Here is a 12990-nt window from a genome sequence, read left to right on the forward strand (position 1 = left end):
AACAATTAAGTTTAACATCCAGGCATCCATGAAAACAGAAGTTATTAAATTTAATGGAGTTAGAAGTTAGCAGGAAGTTAGCTCGCTAGTTTCCACCTAAACATTTCATACCATGTTCTGACTGAGATTTTTGAAACTAATTCAAACGTACAGCTCTGCTACCACTTCCAACATAAATGAAGACAGAAACTAAACAGCAGTGACGTTTGTAGGGTTACTGAAGTTGGGCTAGCTGGTACATAATGTTGTGCTAAGTGATTGCTAGCGACACAGCTATGTTAGCATAGCATAAACACAGTGAAGCTGGAGGATGAACGCCAACTTTTTTCCACTCGATAAAAGTTAATGTGAGGGATTCTGGTGGTCAGGGACAAATGCAATCGCATAGCAGGATGCTGTACACTGGCCAAACTTCAGTCAGGAGAACAACTGAGATTATTCATCCACAATACGAGGTTAGTCATTAATATACTGCAACAACATGGGAACAGAGCAGCTGTGAGAGGATTCAGCATTAATGAATCAAAGGTACGGAAGTGGAGGAAGCGCAGTTTTTGGCTTTCCCCATATTTCAACAGTGCTTCATCTCTTTGCTGTGACTGTCGCCATCATTTGCAGATGATAATGGTTGTAGCCGCTGCGGTGCTTTCAACCAAAACAGGCGCAGCTTGATGACATCATCAACATGCGCTTTCGGGATAGCGCGATATAGTCAAAATCTCTATAGTTGGACAAATTTATATCGTTTCTATCGCCCACTCCTACCTCTGACCTTTACTGAGATTCAAACTCGCCTATGGTACCAATTTCTAAATCCTTCTCAGGTTATCAGACTCACACCCCAGCAGCCTTTTACAGTGAAACATGAAATAAGACTTGGTGAGTTTTCATGTATGTGGAGGAAAAATTCCCTTAAAAAAAAAAAAATAAATAAATAAATCTGAATTTCACACAAACTCTTCAACTTGTCTGACATCATCATCGTTTACATGCTGCCCGCTGATCTGACATCAGTTTTTCGATTTGTCCTCTGTAAAAACAAACCTGACCCGCAGCTTTCTATCAAATAAATCTGAGGCCCCTCTCACCCTGATGGACGTCTCTCCTCCGTGCGGCTGCTGCAGGCGGAAGACTTGCGCCACCATGTGGTCAGTGGTGGGATGCAGCAGGATCCTGCGGGAGGCCAGGCCCACCATCACGTAACAGCCCATCGGAGACAAGCTGACGGAGATGGCGTTTGGACCTGAGGGAGAAAACACCGCTGTCACCGTCACCATCCTACAAACCTGGACGTGTGACAGAGAGAGCCGCCGTCTCTGTGAGGACGTACCGAATCGCTTGGTGTACAGCATCTCTCCCAGGTTGTGGGGGGCGAGCGAGTAGATGGCCAGGATGCCCTCGTCTGGGAAACCGCGCTGGCTGCTGGGAATGAAAACCGCCAGCAGCTGCCCGTCCGCAGAGATGTCACAGCTGGCGTCGTTGTAGATTTTACAGTTTGGCACCAGAACGTTGACTGAGGCTGTGGGGGGGGCAGAGAGACGGAGTCTGTGAGGCGTTCAGACAAACAGACTCAGAGCGGCTTGTTTGTTAAACCCCGTCAGAGTGGGTGACCTTTAACCCCTCCAAACCGGGCTGAGCAGGAACTGAACAGAAAAAGTTGAACTAAAGCGGAGGACTCAAACCCTCGGCCTCGCGCTGTCGTACCATTGCTGATCTCAGGAAGGTCAAACTTGGTGAAGTCCCACCACTGCAGGCGGTACGTGGTGTTGGCGATGTTGCTGGCGACCGCAGACTGACCGTCCCCGATCGACGCCCCTGTGGAGGACAGGAAACGGCGTCACTGGGCATGCTCGGTAACCCACATCTCCATTTGAAGAAAAAAAAAAAAAGAAAAAAAAAGAAAAACAACTTTGTGGTCACCGTGTCCTGACGGAGGTCGGATATGAGCCGCCTTCTTTTTAAATAAAGGTGTGTGTGTGCATACCTGCGAGCACCCTGTTGACAGAGGAGTGTGTGGCGAGCCCGGGCTGCCCTCGCTCGTGGAAGATGCCGGCGTAGGGCAGGTACTCGGGCAGGAGGAATCGGCTGCAGGATGACAAACAGGAATGAGATGAGAACCAAAGCGGCGAGCGCGAGTTTACCAGGTTCAGCGGCGGGTTCGGAGCCAACTCACCGAGGGACGAAGCGGCCCAGCGAGGGCGCAGACATCCTGGCGTTTCGAGGCGTCCGGTGTCGCGTTCTGTCACTGTTGTCGCTGCAGAAACAAAGAGAAGGACTGAACAACCGCGACTCAACCAGCGTTCGGACGCATCAAAACTCGTTACTGCGGTGATGTCATTCATCGCTGTAATCACATGATCTGAACCCGCCAGCATCGCCAGTTTCCCGTCTTGGTTTTGATTAAACAAAAGTAAATTAAATTCAGCCTCTTCTGAAAACAACTGAATTTAGCTGTGGCCAATAAGAGGGCAGCTGAGACGCGCTGCACGCAAACATATCTACAGCGCGGTGAAAAGAGCCCCGCCCACCACGGGAGAAGCTGGGACGGAAACACGAGGACTCGAGTCAACAACATCAGGGCTGCACGCTGCGTTTCTACAGGACAGCTCAGAGCGGGGCACAAACGCCGTCTGTGGACCCGCCTACCTGACGGCACGTGACAATAATTTACGAGCTCACATCTGATTTCAGCGATTTTAAACATCTGAGGAAAATTCCTGAACGGACTCCAGAACAGCGTTTTGTCCCGATTCATTTTCTAATCTTCGATGATGGACCGCCATTACACAGTTTTAACCACTCCTCCTAACGCACGCTCAATAATCCACCAGAGCCAAGGGCCAGGGCCCGTGGCCACGCCTTAATGATGATGTCACATCCTGGACAGGGAGGAACGCTGGTTTGAGTGAAAAGGGAAAGACCATCTCTGAATGGAGGAGGGGCCTAAGGGTACATCTGTCGCCATCTTACAAAGCTGTGATTGCAGCCATTCCCCAGCTCTCTGTGACCGGGACTGATGGTTATTGATCAGTGATCATAAACTGACCTCACAGCCTGCTGTTAGTTTCAGTCATTGTGCAAATAAGGTTGAAACCTGCAGTCACCTGGACCAGTGATGAAACGTCCCAGTGAACAGAATAAACTTCTGATTCGTTTTACTCGAAACGAGCCAACCTAACGAGCCAACCTAACGAGCCAACCTAACGAGCGGCTGCGCTGACAGGATAAGACCGGCTCGGGTCACAGTGTGCTGTGTGAGCCATGAGAGGAAGGCGACTGAAACTTACTCGAGATCCTCAAAGTCCACGTCGCCACTGTCCATGGAGCTGGGCGGGTTGCTGGCCGGGCTGTCCGACGAGGAGGACGACATGGCCCGCAGCCGGTTCTGCTGGTAGCGGAGCGAGCGCTGGCGAATGCTGTCGCGCCTCGACAGATACTGGATCATCCTCTGAGCGTAGTAAGCTGCTGGAGAAAGCCTGCACAGCAGAGGGCAAAAACTCTTTATCAGCAAGCGTCTGCAGAAACCTCTCAAACTCTGACCTCGACAGAGGCAAACCCAGCGACCTCGGCTTTGTCCATCATTTACCCAGAAACACAAGCGTGTGCAGCAGCTCACATTTAACCCCCGCTGCAGCGTTCAGGTCTTATTGGTGGGCGTTCACTTTTTTTTGACACTGTAATTTTTATTGATAGTTTTGTCACAGTTTAAACATAGACATGTATTGCATTACAGGAGAAATAACCATGCAAGCACACAGTGAAAACAAACAGAACTAAAGCGAACAAAAGGTGTGGGTGCCAATTCTAATCAACTACCGTATGCATGCCTGCCTTTACTCCGCAGCATACATACTCCAGCTTATATACGTACTTTTATACGGGCATGCATCAATAGATATACAGAGTTATAGACCTTAGATGTTTTGTTCGTTCATTAATTTTCCTTGGTGCCATATAATGTCCACTTCTCCCACTTAGCAACGAAAATATCTTCCTTTAATCTGAGAATGTAAGTCATTTTTTCCATTGCACAGATTTCTCCAACAATATTTAACCAGTCTTTTGAAGAAGGCGGATCCAGTTTGTACCAGTTTCTTGTTATAGCTTTCTTTGCAGCTATCAATAGGATTTTTGTCAAATACAAGTCGTCGTACAGAACATACTCTCTAATATTCCCAAGATATACAGTTTTAAAATTGTGTGGTAATTGATAGCCCAAGATATTGCCTATTACAAGAGTCACGTTCTTCCAAAAATGATGCAGTTTCAGGCACTCCCAAAACACGTGCGCATGGTGTGCTTCCATGTTACCACATCTTCTCCAGCATGGCAACCTGTCTTGAGTCTGTTTACTTTTGATTTTTGGTGTAATAAAGAATCGAGTAAGATGTTTCCACCCAAATTCTCTCCAGCATCTTGAGTTAGTGGTTGTGTTCTGGGTGTCACACATATCTAACCATTCCTCAGTTGAGATATCAGTTTTTATTTCCTGCTCCCATTTCTTTTTTATGTATTCAGTTGATGTTGCCGTGATCTCTCAGATTTTTATATAGTACAGAAATCTCCTTGAATTGGAGGCCCCTGTATGATTTAATTATACAATTCAGGATGCCATAAGACTTACGCGAACTTCGTACTTCCTTTGAAAAGTAGTCTCTGAGTTGCAGGTACCGGTAAAAATCGGTTTTCTGTAGACTATACCGATCTTTTAAATCTTGGAAACTCATCAAATGGCCATCTTTCATTACTGTACAAATCGCTGTTATTCCTTTTTGTTCCCACTTCCTGAATCCGGCGTTCACATTTTTAAGAACTAGTTTAATGAGCTCAACGTGTCAGCAGCTTTTTCTACGTTTAGATCTGTGTGATGTCACAGAGAGCAGACACCTCTAATGCGGTCCAGTGTGAGATAAAGGAGGATTATTCTGAACTGCGACTCATGCCAAGCTGGCCTGGGAGAGTTAAATCAAAGCCCATATTGAACCTAGACTCGAGGTACACGGCGGTGCTTCTGTACCTGGCTGGGTCGGGGTAGATGGGGTGGTCTCTGGAGCCGGACATGTCGTAGCGAGACAGTGACAGGAGAGAGGATTCCAGCAGCCGCCTGGGCGAGAAACAGAGGCACACAGAGCGCGCTCAGTGTTCGAGACACAGATGGTAGCTGATTATAAGCACTGCTTTCATGCTCAGCTAACTGTGTGATATCAAGCAGATAGACTCCAAAGTCACCCTCACAGTGCTGCCTTAAACCTGCATTCTTCCTAAAGCCCAGCAGGGGGCTGAGCTCAGCTCAGCTAACACTCTCCTGGTGAGTTCACGAGTAAAACAAGAGGCTCGTTTAGGAGCTACGGTCCGATGGAAGGACCAGAATCTGACCTCATAAAGCTGCGATGGTGAAAAGAAAAGGTGACGTACCTCCTGAGGGAGTCCTCGTCTGGCGGGTCGACGGGCATTTCTTGGCTTAAGGCCTCTGGTGGCTCCGCCGGCCGGCCTGACGCAGCCTGCCGGTACACCCTCTCCCACTGCGCTGTGTCCTGGTTGTACACCAGGCCCACCGTCTGCTCCCCGGGCTGGGTAGAGGACGGGGCAATGGGGAAGGCCACTCCTGTTCCTCCCACTGTTGCTGCTGGGGGAGGCGGCTGCTCGCTGGACTCAGGAGGCGCCCTCCTCTCCTGTGTTTGGACTTCTAGCATCCTTCTGGCCTCATCGGGCTGCCAGTGAGAGGAAGGAGAGGGAAAAGAAGCAGAGGAGGAAGAGGGAGGCTCCAGCATGGAGGTGGAGGCGGAGGAGGTCTTGCGCTCCCAGCGCTGGGAGTCGTGGTTGAAGGTGAGCAGGTTGTGGCAGGCCCGGCAGCGGTTCAGGTGACCACGGGAGGCGGGGGGAGGGACGTTGTTCTCCAGGCTGTGGGAGCTGGGGGGCGGGGGGAGGGGAGGCTGGTAGTGGATGATGGTGGGGGTGGAGGAGGATGAGGAAGGCCCGGGCCGGTCCGGGTCCATGTTGTTGTTGAGCAGTTCCTGACTCTGCTCCTGGCCTCCGTCGGCCATGGCGCCGCCCAGCGCCGGCTCCATGTCGATGGGGCCGATCTCCAGGAAGTAGCGGCTCAGGTTGCACTGCAGCACGTTGCGGAAGGAGGCCGTGTTACCACGGGCACTGTCCCAGAACGGGTGATGCCCGCTGCTCGTGCTGGCGGTATCCCGGGCTCCGGGCTCTCCCTGCTGGGGGAAACCCCGCCCCTCGGTGGCGGAGGTGTAGACGGGGGAGTGAGAGGAGCCCTCCTGCTGGCGGAGCACAGACAGAAGGCTGATGGAGGAGGAGGCGGAGGTTCTGGGAGGCAGCATGCCAGGATTTATCCCCCCCTCCCTCACACTCAGCAGGTTGCGAGTCCAGTCGGGTGCCGGTCTGGGCGTGGAGTGTGGCTCGTGGCCGCCCGGAGGGGCGGGGTTAAGAGAAGCGCCGGCGCTGTAGTAGACAGAGGTAAAGGCGGAGGTTCGCTCCGAGGGCTGTCTGGGCTCAGTACGAGCTGAGGAGAAGGTGGAGGCCGGGGGAGGCTGGAGTGAGTCCGATGATGCCCGTGGATCGGGCGGAGGCACAGAGGCTCCGTCTGGCTGGGGCGCCGTTCGACTGATGGAGCAGCGACTGCACATGCACACCATGCCCAGGTGCTGGGTGCAGCCGGGCAGGGGCGGACCGCGCTCCGAGCTGGGGTACTGGGCCAAAGGGATGCTGGGAGACTCGGCCATGTTACTTCCATTTTCCCCGAGAGGCCGCGGCTGCTCGCCTCCGGCCTGAGCCCCAGGGGAGCGGGACGACAGGATGTGGAGGAAGTTGTGGAGGATGGGCGTGCGGCGGACCGGCTGGGAAGGCAGGAAGGAGCGCTGACGGAAGTGAGGCATCTCAACGCTGTCCATGGGAACCTCCGAGTCCTCCTCGCCCTAAAGGAGGCAAAGAAGAAGAAAACACCTGATCACTGAAGGCAGGTTAAACGGCAGAGACAGGACGACCTCTTCTACTTGTCACCCAAAACCTGCCATGGTGATGTCATCCTCAGCAAACGCATCTGCAGTCACCTCCCAGAAAAATCAACCAATCGTAACACAGACACAGGAAAACTGTAACGACCAAATCGAGGATCCACACAGGAGCGAGGGGGCAGGTCCACCTGACTCGGTGCTAGCTGTGCCTCAGACCTCTCAGTGCTCGGCACGCCCTCAGCTCCATGACATAATACAGCGTGATGTTCTTTTTTGCATTACTCGCTCTCTTGGTGAGGTGTGCAGCTGAGGTTGTAGGTGAACCATGGCGGTCATCCTCTGAAACATGACGCTACCTCGCTAAGAAATGGCTTCAGATCATCTTCGTACCTGCTGATTGGATGGATTCACGATCGCCGTGAGCAGGTTGTGACCGAGAGGGTCGAAGCGTACCAACCTGACAGACACAGAGAAGAAGTCGATGAAAACACCTGGCTCCAGCGATATGTTAATAAAAACGTAACAGCAGCACGCTCCGTTATTACTGTCACGTCATGCACACGCTCAGACTCGACCTCTGACCAGCGGCCGTGTTTAACCCACCGCACTCTCTCCGTGTCGCTGCCCGTTTTCACCACGGCGAAGGGCTCGGGGCGGCTCCAGTCCCAGAAGTGGAGCTCATTGTTGGTGGCGATCAGGAGCAGCTGAGCAGTTGGGTGGAAGGCCAGGGAGGCGATGGCGACGTTGCTCTCGGTAAACCAGCTCTCACTCCCGCCCTGCAGAACACAGTTACTCAGTTACGTCTGATGTAGAGCAGCGCGATACGACCAAAAATATTTATCACCATATACATTTGAAAATCTGCGATAACGATATAACTGACACGAGACAAAATACTTTACAACTCCACAACTTTATTAGTGCAAAAAACCCAAATCAATGTATTTTCACTTAAACAAGCAGCTGTTTTTTATCTGCATTAAAGTTATATAAACATTTAACAGTGCAAATGCAAATTCCTCGCTGACAGTTTAACCAAAAGGCATTTCAGTGGAAACTGGCCGACACATCCTCAGCATAACCATGTATAATATCCACAAACCTTAAAAAGAGGTTATACACACACAGTATGGTAACATTATGTTGAAGCACAGCACGTATCACTCCGCGAGGCTCCGCCTACGACAGCCGTAATGCTCCGACAATCCATCAAGCGGTGCGGCTTCGTAGCTTAGCAAAGTCGTACTGAAACATGTGACAGATTTTCGAGCGCCGTGCACATAAAACCGTTTCGAGGTCAGTAAACACAACCAGAGTTCATACATAAGGCGCACGGGATTATAAGGGGCTCTGTCGACTTTCAGACAAATCAAAGGATTGATTTTAAGTGCGCCGTATTTTCCAAACAACACGGTAATAACGACGGCCCGCTAGCATGCGCTACCAAAAATAGTGCTTTGTTGTGTATCTGACGGACGAAAGCTAAACCAGTTCCACACCAGTGAAGCTGCAGCATTTTTACAAACCAGTTCTGGTTCATCGTTTCATTCAACGATCCGCTTTCACTCTCCTCATTCTGTGTCGCCTCCATGTGCGTATGTAAACAAAGGCGCTGCACATGCGCGTTTTACCCATATTCTATCGCCATATTTCATTTTCCTAACGTTGCCCAACATTACACCGGTAGTACCGTGACATGATACGGCCCAGCCCTAGTCTGATGTCCCGCTGCGTGAGCGAGGACACTCCAGAGTGCAGCTCGACAGAAACACCGACTCCATGTCCTCATCAACAGGCTGACATGAAAGCATTTAGCACCCTGCCCGACTGCTGCACTGCTGTACAATGTTGGGGGGGGGGGGGGGGGTACTCACATGCAGGTCCCAGATCCGGACTTCGCCATCAAGGCACCCAGAGGCCACCAGGCCAGGAATTGTGGGGTGAAAGGTCACACACCAGGGGGTTCTACGGTGGCCCACTAAGGAATGTAGGCACTTTCCAGTCTTCACCTCTGTTATGTAAATGTTGTGGTTGACGTGGGTCGAAGCCATGAGGGTCCTGCAGACACAACGTTTCCTCTGAAAGGCCCAGCTGAGACTCTTTACTCCAGTAAAGAGTCTCAGCTCCACCTACTCCACCTCAAACTCAACTATATACACTTTAGCTCATTTGTGTCTTTTTGGTAAAGTATCCTGATTAAACACCACTACATCGATAATACTCTGGTAAAAAGATCCAGTACTGATGGAGTCTCCGCCTCCACCTGTGCTCTGACTTCACTCACCTGTCAGGGCTGAAGGCCAGCAGGAAAGTTGAGCGAGGGCTGTCCGGCAGCTCCACCTTCTGTTGGAGACACAAACATTCACAGTCAGTGGGAAGCGCTCACAAGCACACACTCAAACACATCAGCAACGCCGCCTGCTACGAACAATCCGACCGCTCCCCACCAACGCCCTCCTGAGCCCTGCGGGCTGGAACTGGACGATTTTGTTTTCAGTTCCTCCCCACAACGCTCTGACCCCCACAGCTCTCACTTCTCTAATGTGCAGCAGAAGCGCCTCAGACGGGCATATTTGTCCCACTGTGGCCAAAGCTGGTAGGCAGGCGTATCCTGGTGTTAAACGGCCTCCATCACATACATCCCAGCAGCTGCTGGGAAAACTCAAGGAAAAACAAAGTTGATAAAAACTGATTCGGACCCATTTTTAACGATGATTCTTATCTGAAAAGCACTGATGAGTGCGTCACCGCACAAACAGGAGGAAGGCACAGAGCCATCAGAAAGCCTGAGCAATAAAAGCTAAATTATTAGCATGTCATTTGGGAGTAGGCTGTAGGGGGCGCCGTCTGAAAACGGTTTGGTTCTTAGAGGAAAGAAGAAGCTGAAACTTGCCTGACTCTGCCATTTCATCCAGCGGACTTTCTCCTCCACCAGGAGCTGCAGGAGGCGCTGCGAGCCAAAGATCTGCGAGCCGCGCTCCCGGCTGGACAGGATCCGGACAGAGTTCCTCTGACGAGACGCCATGATGCTACCGGTGTCCTCGGCTGATTGGCTGCTCACTCCCGCTGCTGCCAATCCGACGCCATGCAGAGTCTGGGCTGAGAAAAACAACCTGAAATAAATCGAGCTGAAAGAAACGGTTACTATGACGCTGCGGCGCGAAGTTGAGGCCAGGAGAGCGAGGGGGCGGGCTTTGGGCAGGAATGTCTGAACCATGAATTTCTGATTTTGTGTCAGAATGAAAATAATCATCAGCTGCTGTGTTAGTGTGAAGTCAGCTGGACTCTTTCATCAGTGATGGTTTCATTTCCACACTTTTTCCATCAAATTCACCAAAATTATGAAAACAAGTTTTTAATAATTTGGCCTTAAAGGTTTATTTACTCAAAAACAGGAGTGAGCCAGTCACACACAAACCCAGATTTATCAGCTGACTGATCTCAATCCATCACTCGGCGTATTAAAACTATATTAAACTGATAAGAAGAGCAGCGATGATGGCTGAAGGTCGCACCATTAAATGGCCTTCATCAGCCGAGCTTCAGTAAAGATCAGTTTACCGTCAGAACACATCAGAATCGTCTCTCAGCAGCTGGGAAGGTTTCACTGGTTTCACTGGTCGCCTGCAGCTGGAACAGATGCTGCAAACACATTTACTGACGACGCTGAAGCTGAGCTTCCATTTAAAACTTAGACCCAAATGGCGCGTGCAGCTGCAGGACGAGGGAGCGCCGTCAGCGTCACCAACCGGTGGAGATCATTTAAATCTAACCATGTGTGATTTTCAGCACAGTAAGAAAACACTCGGATTTCATGGCGTCACACGCTCCACGGCGCCACCTACAAAATTAGACCCCACTACTGAAAAGAGGAACGTGCCGAGCCCGGACAGGAAGCTGGAGACATCCTGCAGAGACTTTTGCTGCTTCCTCACCCCCACCTTTGAACCTTTCCTTTCACTGTTGCTGCCATCCTTCTGTCACACATCTCCACCCACACTCTCTTTGGATGGTCGACCAAACTTAAACCCTCATTACCTCGGCTCCTTCCACCACCTTCAGAGCATACCTCCACCTGCTCCTCCTGTCAGCCTGTCCAGCACCACTGCAAACAGGAAGAAGCTCAGAGCAGATCCCTGACGTAATCCCACCCCCACCTTCAACACATCTGTCTCTCTGAGCGCACACCTCACCACTGCCTCTGTCCTCACACATGCCCCGCCCTCAGATGCGTCCTCGTGCAGCACCACAGTGACCTTCTCTAAACTTTCCATCAACACTCAAAGCAAACATCACGTCTGTAGAGCATGAAGCCACACTGCTGCTCACGGATCATCAGCTCTCTTCTTGCCCAGCTTCAACATCTCTTCCTCACATCTTCATCCCTCTGCAGTTACTACAGCTCAGCCTGTTCTTCAGGACCAGCACACGTCTTGTATGTTAAACAGCCTGCCCTCTCTCCTGGATATCTCCACACCTGCACAGGTATGTCATTAGGACCAACCACCTTTCCCCTCCTCCTCACTAGTCCTCTGCACTTCCTGGTTCACTAACTAGCTTTCATCCATTCCAAGTACCACTTCCATCGTTGCGGTACAGTCTTTTCAGTCATTAGTAGTCTGCATCTCTGTCCGTAATTACTCCAACCTGCTGCGCATCCTTTCCATCTCCATCCTCTGTGCCCAGCCAGTCAATACCAGTCCGTCTCTCCATCCTCAGTGTCTAGCCTCTCATACAGCTCACTGTAAGTCTTTCCTGGCCTCCCAGTACCCCCGTCTTTTTTCACCCCACTTTTTATGTACCAGCCACTTGATCTAAATATTATCCTGTTACCACAGATACAGTAATTATCACAGTATTTGTACTCTGAGACACACAACACTTCACAGTTTCAGTTCTGAGGGAGTCTGTCTCTGTGTGTCACTGTGCTCCTCTCATGAAGAGTTATGTGCAGACTGATACCAGCTGTGCTCAGTCTCTACAAACATCTGCTTTGGAACAAACAGCTGTTTTTGTTTTTTACATGAGCTTAGTCAGGCTGTTTGTTTCGTCTGTACAGGGTCTGAGACCCACAGACCCGGTGATTTAACGTCATCACTTTGCAATTTGCCAGGTGAGGCTGTTCTGGTTCCTCAGGTGACCCTAACCCAGAGCTGAGGCGCGTGAACCTGAAATAAAGAGGTTCGGAGGCAGAAACGTCATCACCGTGAACACACCTGTCACAGTCCGAGTCAAATGATAAAAATACAGAAATGTTTCAGCTTCACACAGCTGACTGTGAGCCTGAGGGCCTCCAGCCGGCACAAAGCCTCACACCCCCGCTCTGCTCACGGAACCAGAGCCGCGGTGAAGCGAGCAGAACCCAAGAGTGGACCTCAGCTGATCGGAACCGTCCGAGGAGCCCCTCAGCGCCTACATGTAGCTCCCAGGCAGCGTCGTGCCGAACCGAGCCCACAGATCCAACACTTTCACCCGCCCGGAGTCCATTCAGAGAGCAAACAGGGCGTGAATGAGAGGCTGCTGCTGTGAGCCGGGCCTACCTTCTTTTATGGATCCATTGCGGCGCTAAGAGCTACTGAACAGCTAGCTCGGCCAAAACGGAGACCGTGACCAACGAGCGCCGGTACGCTAAGATCCTCCGCTTTATCCCGATCTTCTACCGAGCACCGACCGCTGGCCTCAACGGGCAGCGCTCGTATTACAAGACGGGGGCGAACAGAGAAGCTTTTCTAAGGCATTGGTCCGATTTTAAAGAGGCTGCCCGACGTCAAACTGCTACTGCGTAACCTGCTAGCTGTTCGCTAGCCACATACTCAGACCTACCAACAGAGCCCAGACACAAAATCGTCGATCACGAAAGAGTCTGCTCACCTGCGCCAGGGCTTTAATAGCGCTGCCCGGAAACGAAGCCATCAAAGAAACTGTTTTCAAGAAAGGCGGTTTCACGCTTTATTGTGAGGGTAATTCAAGCACTGGAGTCCTATCATATATTGTTGGGCAGCAGGAAGCAGCTCTGACA

At 51.1% G+C, this 12990-nt stretch overlaps 1 protein-coding gene across 4 annotated transcripts in view; it reads right to left on the reverse strand.

The window, feature by feature from the left end:
* The window catches only part of ambra1b (autophagy/beclin-1 regulator 1b), a 19562-nt gene extending 6611 nt beyond the window's left edge, over window positions 1-12951 (reverse strand). The window contains exons 1-14 of one of the 4 annotated variants that reach the window (XM_076886983.1): window positions 12843-12951; window positions 9865-10070; window positions 9256-9314; window positions 8846-9029; window positions 7575-7747; window positions 7362-7428; window positions 5416-6932; window positions 5018-5104; window positions 3288-3476; window positions 2174-2254; window positions 1985-2085; window positions 1705-1815; window positions 1331-1519; window positions 1089-1243 (exon numbers count right to left, since the gene is read on the reverse strand). In XM_076886983.1, coding sequence (XP_076743098.1) covers window positions 1089-1243; window positions 1331-1519; window positions 1705-1815; window positions 1985-2085; window positions 2174-2254; window positions 3288-3476; window positions 5018-5104; window positions 5416-6932; window positions 7362-7428; window positions 7575-7747; window positions 8846-9029; window positions 9256-9314; window positions 9865-9996 — 3045 coding nt within the window. In that variant the 5' untranslated portion in view covers window positions 9997-10070; window positions 12843-12951. The other 3 variants (XM_076886984.1, XM_023153895.3, XM_076886982.1) reach the window with 3 other exon arrangements.
* Window positions 12952-12990: the final 39 nt, after the last annotated feature.

Source organism: Maylandia zebra, linkage group LG7 (assembly GCF_041146795.1).
Source record: "Maylandia zebra isolate NMK-2024a linkage group LG7, Mzebra_GT3a, whole genome shotgun sequence".
NCBI classification, from domain to species: Eukaryota; Metazoa; Chordata; class Actinopteri; order Cichliformes; family Cichlidae; genus Maylandia; species Maylandia zebra.